General features: G+C 36.1%; 1 protein-coding gene across 3 annotated transcripts in view; it reads left to right on the plus strand.

The window, feature by feature from the left end:
- STXBP3 (syntaxin binding protein 3) overlaps window positions 1-19,129 on the plus strand; it is a 53,869-nt gene that overhangs the window by 8,978 nt on the left and 25,762 nt on the right. For all 3 annotated transcript variants that reach the window (XM_015534989.2, XM_042998095.1, XM_042998094.1), the window contains exons 2-7: window positions 4,393-4,442; window positions 5,023-5,104; window positions 9,598-9,674; window positions 12,359-12,437; window positions 13,765-13,865; window positions 17,843-17,997. In XM_015534989.2, the coding sequence (XP_015390475.2) occupies window positions 4,393-4,442; window positions 5,023-5,104; window positions 9,598-9,674; window positions 12,359-12,437; window positions 13,765-13,865; window positions 17,843-17,997 (544 nt within the window). The remainder of the gene's footprint in view (window positions 1-4,392; window positions 4,443-5,022; window positions 5,105-9,597; window positions 9,675-12,358; window positions 12,438-13,764; window positions 13,866-17,842; window positions 17,998-19,129) is intronic.

Genomic DNA, 19,129 nt, shown 5'->3' on the forward strand with positions numbered 1-19,129 from the left:
GAGGAAGATCACTGACAGCAATGTGGAAAATGGATTGAACAGGCAAAAGGATTGGAGGTAGAAAGCAGGAAATCCAGGGGCACCTGAGTGGCTCAGTTGGTTAAGCATCTGACTCTTGATTTTGGCTCAGGTCATGATCTCGCGGTTCATGAGTTTGAGCCCCGCATTGGGCTCTGCACTGACAGTGTGGAGCCTGCTTGGGATTCTCAATCTCTCTCTCTCTCTCTCTCTCCCCCTCTCCTTCTCTCCCTCTCTGTCCCTACCCTGCTCATGGGCTCCTTCTCTGTCTCTCTCTCTCTCTCTCTCTCTCTCTCTCTCAAAATTAAATAAACTTAAAAAAAATTAAAAGCAGGAAATCCGGATAGGAGGCTATTATAGTAGTTGAGTGAGAGATGATGAGAACCAAGGCAATGCTGAGGACTGTGGCAGTCACCAGAAAGAACAATCAACACTGCATGATTATTGGATATGGGAGATGGAGGAACTATACAAAGACTATGACTAAGAAAATGTCACTAAAACTCTTAGAGAAATCTAAAGCAGTTTTTAGGGAACTATAATCTCAATTTGAGGCAGGTAGGTGCTTAAACCTGTACTGTATAATTGAATGATGGAGAGTTAGATTTGCAAAAAATTGAAGACTGATGGGGGTTAGGGGGAATGAGGAGAAGCTGGTCCAAGAGTACAGACTTCAGTTGGTAGAGGAGTAAGTTCTGGAGATCTAGTGAACAGTACTGTGATTACAGGTAGCAGTACTACTGTGCTATATACTTGGAAAGTTGCTAAGGTAGATCTTAAATGTTCTCACCTCCCAAAATTACTAAAAGAATGGTAATTATCTGTTAACTAACATTACGGTGGTAATTATGTTGCAGTATGTGTATCAGATCAACACATTATATATTTTGAAGTTGTGTTATGTGTCAGTTGTATCTCAGTAATGTTGGGAAAAATTGAAGGCTAGATCTAATAGACGAAACTTTTAAGGACAAATATGGTTTCTGAGAAAGAGACTAGAGCAAGAGACTAGACTCTCTTACTAGAGTAAGAGAATTGAATCAAATATATCCATATTTGGGGTGCTAGAGAAATGGATGTAAGGTCAAATAATTTTCATTAGTATTTGGAGGAAATACTTTTTTAAAAAGTTGTCATATTAGTTGATGTGATTTCCTTTGACTCCCCTCCAAACATACCTTACCTTTGACCATATTACTTTTTTTGGATGCACCTAATTTCTAGTCCACAAAACTGGTTGTTTATCATTTATTGGTTTTTTTTGAAGTTTGTTTATTTTTGAGAGAATCCCAAGCAGTCTCCATACTGAGAGCATGGGGCTCCATCCCAGGAATTGTGAGATCATGACTTGAGCCTATTTTAAGAGTTGGATGCCCAACTGATTGAGCCATCCAGGTGCCCCTATGCTTTGTTGTTAAGATGCTAACACTAACACTGTCTAGGTATCTTCATATTCCAAGGCAGCACTATCCAGTAGAAATATAATGCAAGCCACATATATAATTTAAAAGTTTCTAGTAGCCACATTAAAAAAGAGAGAGAAACGGATGAAGATAATTTTAATAATAAATTTTTCAAAATATTTATTTGGGGGGAGGGGGCAGAGAGAGAGAATCCCAAGCACTCAGTGTGGAGGCTCATGCGGGGCTCAATCTCATGACCACAAGATCACAACCTGAGCCGATATCAAGAGTCAGATGCTTAACCAACTGAGCCAACCAGGTGCCCCTAATAATAAATTTCTAAAATATTCTCATTTAAACATGTAAATATAGAAAATTAATGATATTTTCTATTCCCTTTTTTTGTACTAGGTCTTTGAAATCTGGTGTGTATTTTATACTTACAGGACATCTCAGTTCAGGCTAGCCGTACTTTAAGTGCTTAATGGCAACATGTGATGAGTTTTTACCATATACATCAGTGCAGTTTCTGAGGGTTTAAAGACTATAATGAGATGAGTTCTTCCTAGGGAACTCTTCAATCTGCTCCATCATAAATTCCATGAGCATTTATTTCTTTGATTTTCAGCTTGTTTGAGGTATACAGAAATAAAGCAAGCTTAGAAAGGGAAGTGGCATAGTATTTTAGTGTCTGAACTCTGCCTGAGAAAATCCTTTATCTCTGCCTATAGAGTAGAAGAAACCAATGCTTTGGGTTTAAGTTCCCAAATATTAAACACTTTAGGCTTTTGCTGTAATTCTCATTTAAAATTATAATCTTCCTGGCAGGGGCGCCTGGGTGACTTAGTCAGTTGAATGTCTGACTTTGTCTCAGGTCATGATCTCACAATTCCTGAGTTTGAGCCCTGCATCAGGTTCTGTGCTGACAGCCTGGAGCTTGCTTTGGATTCTGTCTCCCTCTCTCTCTGCCCCTCCCCCACTCGTGTGCACTTGTGTGCGCACGTAGTCTCTCTTTCTCTCTCTCAAAAATAAATAATAAACATTTAAAAAAGCTACAATCTTCCTAACAAACACATATAAGCACCTTAACTAGTATTTCTTAACACTTTCAAGCCTTGCCAATCAAATAAAACCTTCCAGATCACACCTCTTATGATGAGTATTAGTAATCCTTATTAAATATACCCTCTGCTTGAACATGTCATTTAATGTGATGCCAAAAATTGATGGTATATTTCCACAAGCATTACCTTAAAACAATTAAAGTTTAGGTATTAAATTAAGAAGTAGAAAAGTTTATCTTTTAATTTTTTTATTATTTTTTTTTAAGTTTATTTACTTATTTAAGTACTCTCTATACTCTCCCTGGGGCTCAAACTTACAACCCTGAGATCAAGAGTCGCATGTTTTTTTTTTTTTTTTTTTTTTTTTTTATTTTATTTTTTTTTTATTTATTTTTGGGACAGAGAGAGACAGAGCATGAACGGGGGAGGGGCAGAGAGAGAGGGAGACACAGAATCGGAAACAGGCTCCAGGCTCCGAGCCATCAGCCCAGAGCCTGACGCGGGGCTCGAACTCACAGACCGCGAGATCGTGACCTGGCTGAAGTCGGACGCTTAACCGACTGCGCCACCCAGGCGCCCCGAGAGTCGCATGTTTTGACTGAGCCAGCCAGGCCTACCCAAGAAGTAGGAAAGTTTAAATGAATTATATAAACATTTCATTACCAGGAATTAATGAAATTAGAAGTTACTGTAATTTACATTTTAATTATATTTTATTTGTTACATACTACATATCAGTTTTCAAGATTGAAAATTAGTAAAACTTTGTGAGGAATTGTCTTATTATGAGGTAGAACAACAGATATTTGTGTTGATTGCCTATGTGTGTTATTTAATACATCAGAAAAAAATTTTTGTTTATCAGTGAACTAATTTAAAAAATATGTTTAGGTTAATTTTAAAAATCATTCCAAGGAACATGTTAATATTTATTGATTATAAATCAAGACTGAATATCTGTATCCTAATGTTGTAATATAAATTGTTGAAAATTGTAATGCAGTAAACCAGGAAGAAAAGTGCTTACCCAATTTTGATTGTCAGATATAATTTAGCAATGGGCTAGTTAGGGATTTTCCTATGAGTTTTTTTGTTTTCATCTTGTTTACTTGGGGTTTAAGTAGAATAGGAAAAAGCAAATCAGATAATAGTTTCGGAAATATTTTCCAGATATATTTATATACTTATATTAATCTTTTATAGTACTTTTTTTTAAACTTTTTTAAAAATATGTTTTTAATGTTTATTTTTGAGAGAGAGAGAAAGAGACAGTGTGAGTGGGGAAGGGGCAGAGAGAGAGGGAGGGAGACACAGAATCTGAAGCAGGCTCCAGGCTCCGAGCTGTCAGCGCAGAGCCCAACACGGGGCTCGAACTCACAAGCCATGAGATCATGACCTGAGCCAAAGTCAGATGCTTAACCGACTGAGCCACCCAGGCATCCCTTAACTTTTTTTTTTTTTTTAATGTTTGTTATTTATTTTTGAGAGCAGGAGAGACAGAGCAGGAACAGGGAAGGGGCAGAGAGAGAGGGAGACACAGAACCTGAAGCAGGATCCAGGTTCTGAGCTGTCAGCACAGAGCCTGACTCAGGGCTCGAACCCAAGAACTGTGAAATCATGACCTGAGCCGAAGTTGGACGCTTAACCTACTGAGCCACCCGGCTGCCCCTATAATACTTTAATTCTCAAAAATGTAAAAATATATTGCAGTTTAAATATAGGTTAGGTATTAAAGAGAACTGAATTTTTACTTAGAGATTAACAGGTATATATACTTTTTATGTAAGTTAACAGATTTTCAAATTGGGTACTTCCCCAATCTTTTTGTTCTTTCAGTAGTTATTATGTTTCTAATTGTTGATTTAAATTTGTAAATAATTGTGTTTTTTTTTTTTTTTTTTTGGCAGAGATAAAAGCAACAGTGTTTGATGACTGCAAGAAAGAAGGCGAATGGAAGGTAGAATGCATATTTTGCCCTTTAATTGAGGACATCAATCTATTGTCCTTATTATACTTCTGTAAGAGTGTAGTCTGGAACCATACTGACTGCATTCACATCATAGCTTCACCACTTGATAGCTGTGGCTTCTTAGGCAAATTGCTTGACCTCTCTGTTATTTGTCTCTAAAATAGGGATAGTCTTACCTCATAGCATAGTTGTAAAGATTAAATTAATTAATCCATGGAAAATAAGAACAGCACCTGGAACAATTATTATTTTGTAAGTGACATTTTATAATTGTAAGAAATTTGATGTTAAACACAAGATACATTTAAAATGAACAAGTTTTCTGCTTCAAAATGGAAATGTTTCTATTTGCTTATGTATAATATTATATGTATGTATATTGAGAAAATAAATCTCTAGGTCATACAAGTTAAGAGGTGAATTGATAATTTTGTTTACTGTCCTAATATTTTCATTTTATGTTATAAAAGGTTTATGTTTGAGTAAGTTTAATGGATTAAATTGTGTCTATTGTGAATTCTTGGCAATCAGGTACTTACACTATTTCTTAATATATATTCATTTTAAGATAATGCTTTTAGATGAATTTACCACTAAGCTTTTGGCATCGTGTTGCAAAATGACAGATCTTCTAGCAGAGGGTATAACTGGTAAGTGTTAACAATACTCATCATAAAAACTTTCTTATTGTGATTAGGAAAGTTTGAAGTAATAATAAATTTTAGTTAGTCATTGTGTTTTTGATGGGGTTATATTTCATTATTTTTATAACCCTAGCCATAATAATAACACTGGACATTTCTCTGTGAATCTTCAGAATAACCCCTGGAAGTTTTTTCTTAAGATTTGATTGGGGGAGGGGCAGAAAGAGAGGGAGACACAGAATCTGAAGCAGGGTCCAGGCTCTGAGCTGTCAGCACAGAGCCTGACATGGGGCTCGAACTCACAGACTGTGAGATCATGACCTGAGCTGAATTTGGATGCCTAACCGACTGAGCCACCCAGGCGCCCCTCTTAAGCTTTGATTATAAATCAGTGCCTCTGACCAAGAGTAAGTCAATTGCCTTGTTGAGTTTGTTACTTAAATTTTTATTCTTGCATATTTGATAAGGATTATATATGCTGACACTATGTTTACCTCAGTGTTTTTACTAATGTTGGTGGTTTTCATGTATTGCTTTTAAGTAGATAGTAAGATTTATGTTATAAAATCAATTTTTGTACATATTTACAAGTGTATAATACTGACTTTGTAAGTTTTTCTTTATTACCTAGAAATGAAGCAGTTAATTACAAGTTTAAATCAGCTTTATGGGGCGCCTGGATGGCTCAGTCGGTTGAGCGTCCAACTTCAGCTCAGGTCATGGTCTCACAGCTTGTGAGTTCAGGCCCTGCGTCGGGCTCTGTGCTGACAGCTCGGAGCCTGGAGCCTGCTTTGGATTCTGTGTCTCCCTCTCTCTCTCTGCCCCTAACCCACTTGCATTCTGTCTCTGTCTCTCTCAAAAATAAATAAAACATTAAAAAAAATTGTTTTTAATCCGCTTTAGAATAACATTATGAAAAAAACCATACTGCCATAATCTTTCATTAGGGCAGAATTGTTAATGAGATTTTAATCTCTTTGGGGGATGATACCAATATTTTATAACATTTATAATCTTACCATTATCCTTAAATTCCTCATCCTTTCACTCATTTATTTACATTTGATCTTCATGACAACCCTTTAAAGAGATTTTAAATACCCCCACTTGTAATGAGGAAACTAAGACTCAAAGTCGAATACAATTCTTTTATATTTTGGAATTTAGTGTAGTATGTGTACTGCCTTGTCACTGCTACTTGTGAGGTTCAAAAGTACACTTGGGGTGCCTGGGTGGCTCAGTTGGTTAAGTGACTGACTCTTGATTTTTGGCTCAGGTCATGATCTCATAGTTTGTGGGTTCGAGCCCCACATTGGGCTCCGCAGCTGGCAGCTTGGAGCCTGCTTGGGATTCTCTCTGGCTCCCCCAGATGTCTCTGTCACTCTCAAAATAAATAAATAAACTTAAAAAAAAAAAAAAAACAACTACACCAGTATTTTCAAGAAAACCTGAGCAGTGTATACAAAGGGAGGATTATCTAAAAAATTTTGTAATAATTATTTTGATACTTATATATAAAATCTTTGCTATATGATACTTTATTATTGATCATATATTCAGCTTGTCTTCCTGGTCTTTATGGCCTTTTCAATGGAAAAACTCTCAATTAGACATTAAAAGATTGAAGCCTTGATTTTTCTGACACTGGACAAATATAGTATTGATTAAGCCACGAAGTTGGTTTTTTTTAATGTTTATTTATTTTTTTTGAGAGAGACAGAGACAGAATGCGAGTGGGTTAGGGGCAGAGAGACAGAATCGGAAGCAGGCTCCAGGCTCTGAGCTGTCAGCACAGAGCCCGATGCGGGGCTCAAACTCACGAGCTGTGAGATCATGACCTGAACTGAAATTGGATGCTCAAACGACTGAGCCACCCACAGGCGCCCCAGGCCATGAAGTTATTTAAGTTCCAGAGGCCATTCTAATTAGCAACTAAAGTGAGAACCATTTTTTTAAGGTTTTTTTTTTTAAATGTTTGTTTATTTTTGAGAGACAGAGACAGAATGCAAACAGGGGAGGGGCAGAGAGAGAGAGAGGGAGACACAGAATCGGAAGCAGACTCCAGGCTCTGAGCTGTCAGCACAGAACCCAACACGGGGCACGAAATCAAGAACTGCAACATCATGACCCAAGCTAAAGTTGGACACTTAACCAACTGAGCCACCCAGGTGCCCCTAGAACCATTTGATAATATTTATAAAAATATAATGAAGCTACAGAACCATTTTGCACTGTAAGGAGGTTTTATTTCATTTCTGTAACCATTGTTTATTACTGTGTGTTTGGTGTTGATAGATACTCTTCAAGGAAAAAATTCTATTGCCAAGTAAGTTGGGATATAGCATTAGACAAAGCTAAACAGGTTTCTTTTCTTTTTTTTTTTTTTTAATGTTTATTTATTTTTGAGAGAGAGACAGAGCAGGGAAGGGGCAGAGAGAGAGGGAGACACAGAATCCGAAGCAGGCTCCAGACTCTGAGCTTTCAGCACAGAGCCTGACGTGGGGCTCAAACTCCAAACCGTGAGATCATGACCTGAGCCAAAGTTGGACACTCAACTAACTGAGCCACCCAGGTGCCCATAAACAGGTTTCTTTAGGACTTTCCAGAGTTGTTTTTTTCCTTAATGTTTATTTATTTTGAGAGAGAGAGAGGAGAGCATGAGTGGGAGAGGGGCAGAGAGAAAGGGAGAGCGAGTATCCCAAGCAGGCTCCACACCATCAGCACAGAGCTCAACTCGGGGCTAGGACACAAGAACGGCGAGATCATGTCCTGAGCTGAAATGAACAGTCAGACACTCAACCGACTTAGCCACCCAGATGCCCCTGACTTATTTAACTTCTGAATCTCAATTTTCACATCTGTAAAATGGCAATGAGTATTTTGATCTTGTTGGGCTATTGTGAGGTTTTAGATTAATATTTAACAGCCATTCAGGCATCCTGTAAAAACCTTTTTGTTAAATCACTTATTAGTATGTATCCATTTTTCAGGGAATTGAAGAAGTGGCACTTTCTGCTATTAATAACCAGACATTTCAGATTATTTTCAAAGTCTGTGTTCTAATAAATCATAGCACAATATTTTAACATTTTAACATGTACATTACTCACCAAGCATAATAGTATGTATAGTGTAAGATGACTATAAGGCACTTGATTTTGAATATTAAGTAATAAAAGTAAGTTTGCACAGATTTAACTTTAATCTTTTAAAGGTGAAATTACAATAGTTGGGAATGGAGATTAAAATTAAATACTTCCTTGGAAACCTTATTTGATATCCTGTCTAATAGAAGCTGTGATAAGTCTATACTTTACTAATATAAATGTAAGAATGAGAAGGTGAATCACCATATTTACCAGAGAAGTTCAACAGTAGCCTTCCTCGCCTATCAGGTTAATCTTTTTAATTGTTTCCAGGGCTTTTGCCAGCATTAGTCTTGAAAAGTGGTTCTCTTGATTTGTAGAATAATGCTTAATTTTTTTAAAATATAGCTTTAATAGTTAATTTGACAATTTAGAGTTTACTAGTTTTTTGTGGTTTTTGTTCGTTTTTAATGTTTTGGGGTTTTTTTAAGTTTATTTTTTTGGGAGGGAGAGACAGGGCAAATGCAAGCGTGGGAGGGTCTGAGAGAGGGAGAGAGAGAATCCCAAGCAGCCTCCACACTGTCAGCACAGGGCCTGGCCCGATGCAGGGCTCAAACTCCTGAAACTGTGAGATCCTGACCTGAGCCGAAACAGAGTTGGATGCTTACTGAGCCACCCAGTCACCCCTAGAGTTTACTAGTTTTAAATTCACTTTGTTTTATATTTGTTAATTTTATGAACTTCTTAATTTCAATAATAAAAATATAACAGTAAATTATGGCGATATTTCATTGTTAAAAATACTTTAAAAATATTGCGTAGTTTTAAAAGAGTAAGAGTTAATTGGCAGTTTATTTAAAGAATACTATAGCAGTTAAAAACTTGGGTTCTGGAGTCAGACAGATCTGGGTTAGAATCCTACCTGTTCTACTTTCTAGCTTTCAAGTTACCTAACTTCTTTAAGTCTCAGTTTCCTAATTTGTAAAATACTTATCTTACCAGTTTGTTATATAATAATTATTAGAAAGTTTAACAGATAAGTAATGTTAAGGACTTAGCCTGATATGTGGTATTATATTTGCTATTACATTAGAATATTTTTAAAAAGAAATACAAATTTTAATTTTTAATGCATTTTCTTGCTTCATGGCATGTTGATTGCTTACACTGGTAGATGTAACTATGAAATAGCTGTTTCATCCTTTTTTCTTATGATGATTACTTAGCCCAGAATTTAGGTTTAGGGAAGATACAATTTTGGGATTTTTTAATTTATCAAAGGGAGGCCAAAAAAATGTTAAACCCAGGATATGTTAATGTGTTTCCCTATTATAAATAAGTATAGTTTTATTTTAAAATTGTTTCAAGTGTATAAATACTTGGTTATATAAAATGGACTTTTTTTTTTATTAGTTGTGGAGAATATTTATAGGAATCGAGAACCTGTCAGACAAATGAAAGCTCTTTATTTTATCTCTCCAACATCAAAGGTGAGTATTTTGAATCTTTAAAAAGTATCTTCCTCATTTATCATTGACATCATTTTCTCATAGGCAATTCAAAGCAATAAAACATACTTTATTAGAAAAATAGTGCCATAAACTAGTTTGCTTAGGAAAGTTTTTCTGTGTTAGAAAATTGTTTCATTTGCACTCTTAATGAGAATGTATAAATGAAAGAATTCTCCCCTCATATCTGAAAGCAGAATTTAATTGTATTAAAATGATGAAGTTTGAGTAGTTTGTTACTCATGCTATTCCTATGCAACCATATTTTTGGAGGATAGAAATGTACATAAAAGAAATAGTCTTGGATTAATCCTTTATCGTAGTTACTTCCTGTAGCATACATGTGTGTATATACACATATATGCATGCATATATATGTAAATATATCTTTTACGTCAAAGGAATTAGTTTATAATCTGTGATTGAATGCATATTAATGCCAAACTTTTAGAGCCAAGTAAATATCAGATTCCTTTATTCTAATTTTTTTTTTAATGTTTATTTATTTTTGAGACACAGTGTGAGTGGGGAAGGGGCATAGAGAGAGGGAGACACAGGATCCAAAGCAGGCTCCAGGCTCTGGGATGTCAGCACAGAGCCCGACGCAGGGCTCAGTTGTGCTACCCAGGTGCCATGTCATATTCCTTTATTCTGTACAATATTTGAGAATGGATTTTCTAACACATTCTTTGGCTGTTACATTCATCCAGAATGTTAAGTTGGCAATTGCAGTTTCATTTCTTTTGATTCTAGCAGACAGCAGGAAAAAAAACAGATATTCACTATTTAGTTTCTATATGCTGGCTGCTGGTGGGTTTTAATGACATTTTATATCTTAATGCTAATTCTTATCATTAATAGATTAATAGTAGAAAAGACTGTGTGTCCATTGAAAATGAGATTTCTAGGAAATTTTAATGATTTAGGTAAATGTTCATTTTTAATGTTAAGTGACAGAAGCAGGATACAAAATTGTATATTCAGTAAAGGAGCAAAGGGCTCAGAGAAAATAGTACCTGAATGTGACTCTTTTTTCTACTATAACCAACTCCAGTTTCTCTTTCTGTCCTGAATCAATTACCTATTGGGCCCCATAGCCCTATGGGTACCAGCGAAGGCTTGAGCTTATTGGGTAGTAGTGGAGAAGCCTAGAGAGAGACTTCCTTCCTTAGTAGCTGGGTAAGCACCTTAGACACCAGCATGAGAGTGTTCCTAGCCAAAGTCATAAAATGACAGATTTCTGAAGAGTTTAGCTGTACGAGATCTCTGAACCCCAGGGGAAAGGTCATTTGGTGAAAAAGCAAAGCCCTGGTGGTTTGTCTGCTTATATACCTACAGCCCAGAGAAGGAGAAATCTTTTTGCCTTCCCCTCTTGTAGAACTGCCTGTATTTAGGATTCTCCAGCAACAAACCTAAACCTTCAGTGAGTTAACAAAGGAAAGCATCAACACATCTAAGTGAGTCAAGCTGCCAGAAAGAGGAAGTTCAGTAAGAATGAAGAAAATATAAAATATAGCTGCTTAGAGAGAAGGATGATGAACTGAACAGAAAAATGATAACACATAAGAAGAGTCTAGTACAGCATATAAAAAACTTCCTGAAGTTCAAAAGTGTGTGATTTCTCCGTTAAATGGTTAATTGCAGAAGAGGATAATCACTATTGAAATTTGAATTAATAGCCGAGTTAAAATGGAATATCTCAAAGCAAAAAAAACCCAAAAAACAAAAAAAAACCCCAAAGTCATGGAAATCATGGGCGAAAGATAAGAGATTGCTGGATTGATCTATGAGGTCTAACAGAAATAGTTCTAGAGTTCCAGGAGAAAAAGGAACAGATGGAGGAGAGATCATTACATTCTGTATTCCTCATTTTTGCTTTTAGATCATTGTATCTTTAAAATTACCAGCACTGGGGCGCCTGGGTGGCGCAGTCGGTTAAGCGTCCGACTTCAGCCAGGTCACGATCTCGCGGTCCGTGAGTTCGAGCCCCGCGTCGGGCTCTGGGCTGATGGCTCGGAGCCCGGAGCCTGTTTCCGATTCTGTGTCTCCCTCTCTCTCTGCCCCTCCCCCGTTCATGCTCTGTCTCTCTCTGTCCCAAAAAAAAAAAAAAAAAAAAAAAAAAAACAAAAAACGTTGAAAAAAAAAATAAAATTACCAGCACTGAGGCATGCAAGAACTACCAGACTTTATTACCTGCCATTCCTCTCCTTGCTGTCATCTACCAACCTCTGGGTCTTTCATTATCCCTTAATAATTTTACTCCTAGCTCACTGTCACTCTCTTCAGCACTTTCCCAGTTACAGTCACAATGCTTTCATCATCCAGGTAGATAACATTTCCAGTATGCTTATTGGCTTTTCAGTTCCTTGATTTGTTATCTTCTAATGGTCTGTGTGGCTTCAGCTTCCCAGTCACTGGATCGTTCCTGGATCTTCTCATTGCCAAAACAGTACTCTGTTTATACATATTACCTTACTACTTCTTAGGTTTTTAGCTGTTACTGCTAGACAACATAGCATTTAAAAAAAATCAGCTTATAAAGTAAACTTTGAGATAGTTAAGGTTTTGTTTTATTATTGAAAAAGAATAATCTTAGTTACTTCAAAAGCTAGCACGTTTAAATTAGTATTTTGTTAAATGTGTATTAACATCTAACCTTTTTTAAGTCTGTAGAATGTTTTTTACGTGATTTTGCAAGTAAGTCCGAGAACAAATACAAAGCAGCATATATATACTTCACTGACTGTAAGTAGCTTTGTAAAAGTATTGCTTCATTGTTTAAAATCCTATTAATTATAAAGTATTTCTTATAGTACTATTATAATATTAACTTTCTATTTATTGCTTGTTCTAATTAGATTAGAAAAAATCTAAAAATATAAGATCATATCTATCCTAATTCATATTAAAGTGATAGAAAATTAAATTCTGAGCCAGTCATTTTTGCTGGTATACAATGGTGGGGGGTTGGTAGTGAGAGCTGTATCTCAAATTTTATGCTGATGAAGGAGGAATTCTTTTTTAAATCTAAGTTTTAATTGGGGATTTGATTATATAATCAAAAATAAGACCCTTTGGGACGGTACTGGAGAAATTGCCATCTGTTTGGCAAATATTAATGGAGAGAATCTGTCACATTTCTCTTGCAATGCCATATGTTCAGATAGAAAGCAGCTAAACAAAAGCATCACAGAGAAGTCCAGACACACATATAATTCTGCTTTATGTTATATCTTACATAATTATTTTGCAAAATAAAAATGCTGTTCATCTAAGTGTAGTCTTAGTCTGTGCTATTAGAAATTCATTTTAAGCAGTATATTGTTTTTCCTAGAAGTTATTATTTATCTCATGCCTAGTAATAGTTTCCATTTTAAATATGTCATGCTATAAGTATTTGTGTTTTAAATAACTGTATTACACAGAAATTCATGTTTATAGAAGTTATAAAATTTAATGAATGTGAAGCCTCTTTTAACTTAAGGAATCTTGAGGCTAAAGAACATCATGTTAAAAGACACTAGGACCCAATGGTTGATGTTCCAACCTAGATTTAATAGAGATATAGACAGGTAAAGGGAGGGTGGAGAGAACAGGCTCTGGATTAGTCTCAGGATTTCCTGACATTAGAGAAGGTCTTGAGATACAAGGAAAAACTAACAATTTGTGTGGGATGGTTGCACTTAGTGCCACATTTTGAAAAGCAGTATAAATTCCTAAGAAATTCTGAAAGTCCTATGAAAGTTTATTAAGCCATGAGTTTGGATCTGATTTTCCTTCCTAACAATTTTAGTTTGCTGTGTAAGCAGCTCTCTAAGGAAATAATCATAAGTTATGGTGCCTATGAATGGGGAAAATGGAATTTCTGTTACAGCCCTGTTGGCTGGAATACATTTGCTCTGTAAAGTGAAGAAAAATATTTACATATTGTCTCTGTCCTCATAGTAAATTGCTTTGTGAAAGTCACTAATTATATGTAAAAACTAAATATTCTTGCATGTTAAAATGATTTATTCCAAAGAATAAAAATTTAGATGGAGTTATATGCTTTGATTTTTTCCCCCCCTCTCAGTTTGCCCTGATAGTCTCTTTAACAAAATTAAGACTTCTTGCTCCAAATCAATAAGAAGATGTAAAGAAATAAATATTTCCTTCATTCCACTTGAATCTCAGGTACTTTCTTGTTTTACTTTTAATTTTAGTTTATAATGGATTTAAAATTTTGGTTTTATGAGCTTACTTATTGTTAATAAGGTATATCTTAAAGATGTTTTATATGTTATGTATTTGGTGAATTTTGAATGATCCACAAATAAACATTTCTCATGATGAAGGAAAGGAGAGGAACATAAATTGGAACAGAACATTATGAAAGTGGAGCTTAAATTTCACAGCTGCCACTAAGTGCTGTGTATGTCAAGTTTTACAGAACTATTAGATTATGAAATGAAAAGATTTTGAACACAATGTTAGATGACTCAAAAGAAATAATCTTTAGCTTCTGTAACCATTTGTGATATTAAAACAAATGTTCTTCAACAAATTTTTTCTATAACATTATATAGATTGCATTAATTTATAAAATGAAGGGTTTTAAAAATTCATTTTGACTTTGGAATAGTTATGATCCTTCAATTAATAATAATGATGGTGATAGGAAACACCTATGTAGTATTCTCCATGTGCCAGACACTTTCCTAAATATTTTCCGTAAATATATTCATGTAATCCTCATGATAGTCCTATGAATGGATGGTAATTCTGTCTTCATTTTAAAGATGGGGAAATCAAAGAAGTTAAGTAACTTGCCCCAGATCACACAGCTAGTGCATTGCTCAACTTTGTTGTGCTCTGTTCTCTGTGTTTGGATTCTAGCATTTCATAGAATTCTAATAGTTTACTGTTGTTTGGAACTATAAGGTCAATATTTTAAGAGAAATAAGGGTCCTAGAAGAGGAATTTTTCTTTTTCTTTTCTTTTTAAATGTATGTTTATTTTTGAGAGAGAGAGAGTGCAGGGGAGGGGCAGAGAGAGAGGGAGACAGAGGATCCTAAACGGGGTTCTCCCAGCCTCGACCTCACAAACCATGAGGTCATGACCTGAGCTGAAGTGGTCGCTTAACTGACTGAGCCACCCAGGCACCCCAAGAGATTTTTCTTTTAAGCTATTGCTATTTTGGGCAAAGAAAGATTATAATCCAGATTGTAAAATTTTAAGATATCTGTTTAACGTTACACTATTGCCAAAGGTTACCTTTAGGCCTGTTCCTTTTAATGTGATATGTAAGTTTAAAATAGGGTGAAATGGGCTTTCTAAATGATGTGGGATATGAATAGTAGTGTGATAAATATTATAAACGGATCCAGAGCATCTGCTGTACAGATGGTAAATATAGTTTTAGCCTCAAAATTCATCAAAATTCTGCAGTTGCTCTATTTGAAGGAGAGATTTGTGTAGCTATCTGACCAATTTGATTGGTGATGAGAATAACTTGTTTTTGTCTATATAGAGAAATCTCATGAGAATCTTCTTACTGTGTCTTTGCAAAATGTGATTATTTAAGGTCCTGTCTGGTTTGTTTTTCCCCTAAGAAGTTTTTGCTTTTATTTCCTTGATAAGCATCTGAGAGTTTACTTAGTAACTATAACTGTTACAGAGAAATTACAGTGAAAATGTTTTCAACTTTGTTTGCAAGTGAAGATATAAAGGAAATACTACTAAGTGCTTTGAGCTAAGAGCAAAGGCCTATGTGAGCATTTATCAAGGTCTTGTGCAGTGGATACTGTCTGCCAGATGCAAAGTCAGATAGGATAGTGCTCCAAAGAAGACAAGTTGGACGGACATTAAACACATTTAGAGGTTGCATGGAGAGGAAGGAGGTTGATTCACTCCTGAATTTATGAGTCCAAGAGATTAAAGAAACCTCTTGCTTTACTTCTTACAGGATTTAAGATAATTAGTGCTATCACATATACATTAAGGCAATTAGAGGGAAAGCATTTAAGAATGTAGGGAAATTTGATTACAGTGGATCTTACAGAGTACAAAGAGTCTGGTGTAGTTAGTAGGGAGGTGTTTAGGTAGAAATAGAGCTAAGCCAGTTGTAGATTAGCAAAAAAAGTAGATGAAAGTGGCAGGGGTGGGAGGAGTCTTTATTTAAGGAGCTGACTGTGGGTCATAAAGTTGAAGAAAATATTTGGCAATGGTCTGAAGGAACATGTATGGTGGTAATGGAAAGTGGAGAGGAAGAGGAGGAGGGAAATGGAAGAATGGAAGAAATGTGAGAGTAGAATGAAAATAAGCTCTAATATTCTCTTTGGTTCATTGGAGTATTAGCTTAGGTTAAACTGTTGTGATAACTCCCTAAATCTCAGTTCATTACTGTAGCCAAGTTTATTTCTCATATTTTTGTCCATTGTGGTTTGTCTGGGGCTTTGCTGTATATTCTCTTCATTCTGGAACTGAGGCTGAAGGACTAGCCCTTGTCTGGGACATAGCAGAAGGAAAAGAGAAATGTTGGAGACACACAATGGCTTTTAAAGCTTTTGTGGGGAGTAGCATGTGTCACTTCTACTCATGTTTGAATACCCATAGCCAAGGCTGACTTTAGTGAGTGGGAAGTATACTCTTATAGGGAGAGGCCCTTAGGGAGGGGCAGTAAGTATTTTTGAACAGATAATATTATCTACTGTAGTGTAATAGTATACTAAGAGAAGTGCTTGTTGGCAGTTAATATAATAGCCAAGATTTTGAGCAACACAGACATAAGTGGATTAGCTATGGCTAAATCTGAATCCATGTGCAGCCTGCTGCTGTTGGTTATGTTCAGAGAAATGAATGTACAATGAAAGGAAACTTTTCATGAGCAGGTTTATTCATAATGCAATAGTTTAGCATGTAATGTTTATTACATACTTACTTTTACACTCAATACATCATCCTAGGCTAAGAGAGATTATCATCATTGTTTAAAAAAAATAAAAATTGGTTTAATGAAGAACTAACTCCCAACCCTAGTAAAAGAGCTTCTTCTTTTGTATTCATTTTTTAAAAGTTTATTTATTTAGAGAGAGACTGCGTGAGTATGAGTGGGGGTGGGGCAGAGAGAGAGGGAGAGAGAGAATCCCAAGTAGCCTCCACACCATCAGCACAGAGCTGATACCACTATCAGTGCGATTGTGACCTGAGCTGCAACCAAGAGGCGCTAAACCGACTGAGCCACCCAGGTGCCTCACTTTTGTACTCTTCAAATAACATAATAATAGTAAATTTCTAATGCAGTTCTTTTTTTAAATATTTATTTTTGAGTGAGAGAGAGCCACACATACACAAGCGGGGGAGGGGCAAAGAGAAGGGGAGAGAGACTCCCAAGCAGGCTCCATACCATCAGCACAGAGCCTGACACAGGGCTCGAACCCATGAATGGAGAGATCATGACCTGACCTGAGATCAAAAGTCAGTTGCTTAACCGACTGCGCCAGCCAGGCGCCCTTCTAATCCAGTTCTTTGCACATAAGTAATGTTTTTGTTAGTTGAAAAAATGTGTCTTTGAGGTTTCAGTGTGGTCTATGATTAGACCAATTACTATGTCTGGCACAATACTGTGTCTTTTTGGGAAACATATCTCTATTTTAAGGACATGAAGAATATAAACCAAAGAATTGAAGATACATATCAACTATGGAAAATTTCTAGGTTATTCTCTAACAGATTAAGATTTTTAATGTATGTCAAATATATAGACCAACTTTGGCTTTGTTGTATTTCTTTGTGTCAGGTATTAGATTTTTAGTTTAGTTTGACTACCTCAAATTCCTTCATCTGTTGCACAGGTAGTAAGAAACAAATAGTACAGTATGAAACAAGAAATGAAGGAGAGAGGTAGACTAAGCAGGAAAGGAGAGTGGGAAAAGAAATAAAGGATGAAATCAAGATGACTGAGAGAAAATGAGATTTGATTAAGGTAAAGACACAGTGGTCTCAGGAAACAGCATGGTTAAGCAAGTAATTTTTTTAATGTCCCAAATAATAGCCACATTTTTCTCTGTGTGTGTGTGTGTGTGTGTGTGTGTGTGTGTGTGTGTGTGTTAAACCAAATCACCAATTGACACAGTATGACCTTATTTTTTTTTGGGGGGGGCCTAACTTAGGTTTATACTCTTGATGTACCGGATGCATTCTATTACTGTTACAGTCCGGACCCTAGTAATGCAAATGGAAAAGATGCCGTTATGGAAGCAATGGCTGAGCAGATAGTTACAGTATGTGCTACCCTGGATGAAAACCCTGGAGTAAGATATAAAAGGTAGAACACTCAATACTGTCTGTATATGTTATGCTTTCTATTTGATCTCCAATATAGAGGTAAGTAATATCTCTGGGCTAAAGTGTATTGGTTTGCAAGGTTTACTTTGCAAACTCCATGTAAAATTATGCTGTTCAAATAGCAGATTTAAAGTTTAAGGTTGAAATTTCCAAGCAACTAATAGCCCCCTGTTACTAAATTTCAGAGCTTAAATTTGGTATAATTTGCAAGCACTTTTTAAAAAATGTTTATTTTGAGAGAGAGCATGTCAGTGGGGAGGAGGTAGAGAAAGAGGAGAGAGAGAGAATCCCAAGCAGGTTCCACACTGTCAGTGCAGAGCCCAATATGGGGTTCAAACTCATGAACCCTGAGATCATGACCTGAGCTGAGATCAAGAGTTGGACACTTAACCGACTGAGCCACCCAGGTGCCCCTCAAATAAATAAATACATTAATTAATTAATTAATTAGTTATTTTAAAAATTTACATCCAAATTAGTTAGCATATAGTGCAACAATGATTTCAGGAGTAGATTCCTCACTGCCCCTTACCCATTTAACCCATCCCTCCTCCCACAACCCCTCCAATAACCCTCTGTTTGTTCTCCATATTTATGAGTCTCTTCTGTTTTGTCCCCCTCCCTGTTTTTATATTATTTTTGTTTCCCTTCACTTATGTTCATCTGTTTTGTCTCTTAAAGTCCTCATATGAGTGAAGTCATATAATTTTTGTCTTTCTTTGACTAATTTCACTTAGCATAATACCCTCCAGTTCTATCCACATAGTTGCAGATGGCAAGGTTTCATTCTTTCTGATTGCTGAATAATACTCCATTGTATATATATACCACATCTTCTTTATCCATTCATCCATCGATGGACATTTGTGCTCTTTCCGTATTTTGGCTATTGTTGATAGTGCTGCTATAAACATGGAGGTGCATGTGTCCCTTCGAAACAGCACACCTGTATTCCTTGGATAAATGCCTAGTAGTGCAATTGCTGGGTTGTAGGGCAGTTCCATTTTTAGTTTTTTGAGGAACCTCCATACTGTTTTCCAGAGTGGCTGCACCAGCTTGCATTCCCACCAACAATGCAAAAGAGATCCTCTTTCTCCACATCCTTGCCAACA

Source organism: Panthera tigris, chromosome C1 (genome assembly GCF_018350195.1).
Source record: "Panthera tigris isolate Pti1 chromosome C1, P.tigris_Pti1_mat1.1, whole genome shotgun sequence".
In the NCBI taxonomy this organism is placed as follows: Eukaryota; Metazoa; Chordata; class Mammalia; order Carnivora; family Felidae; genus Panthera; species Panthera tigris.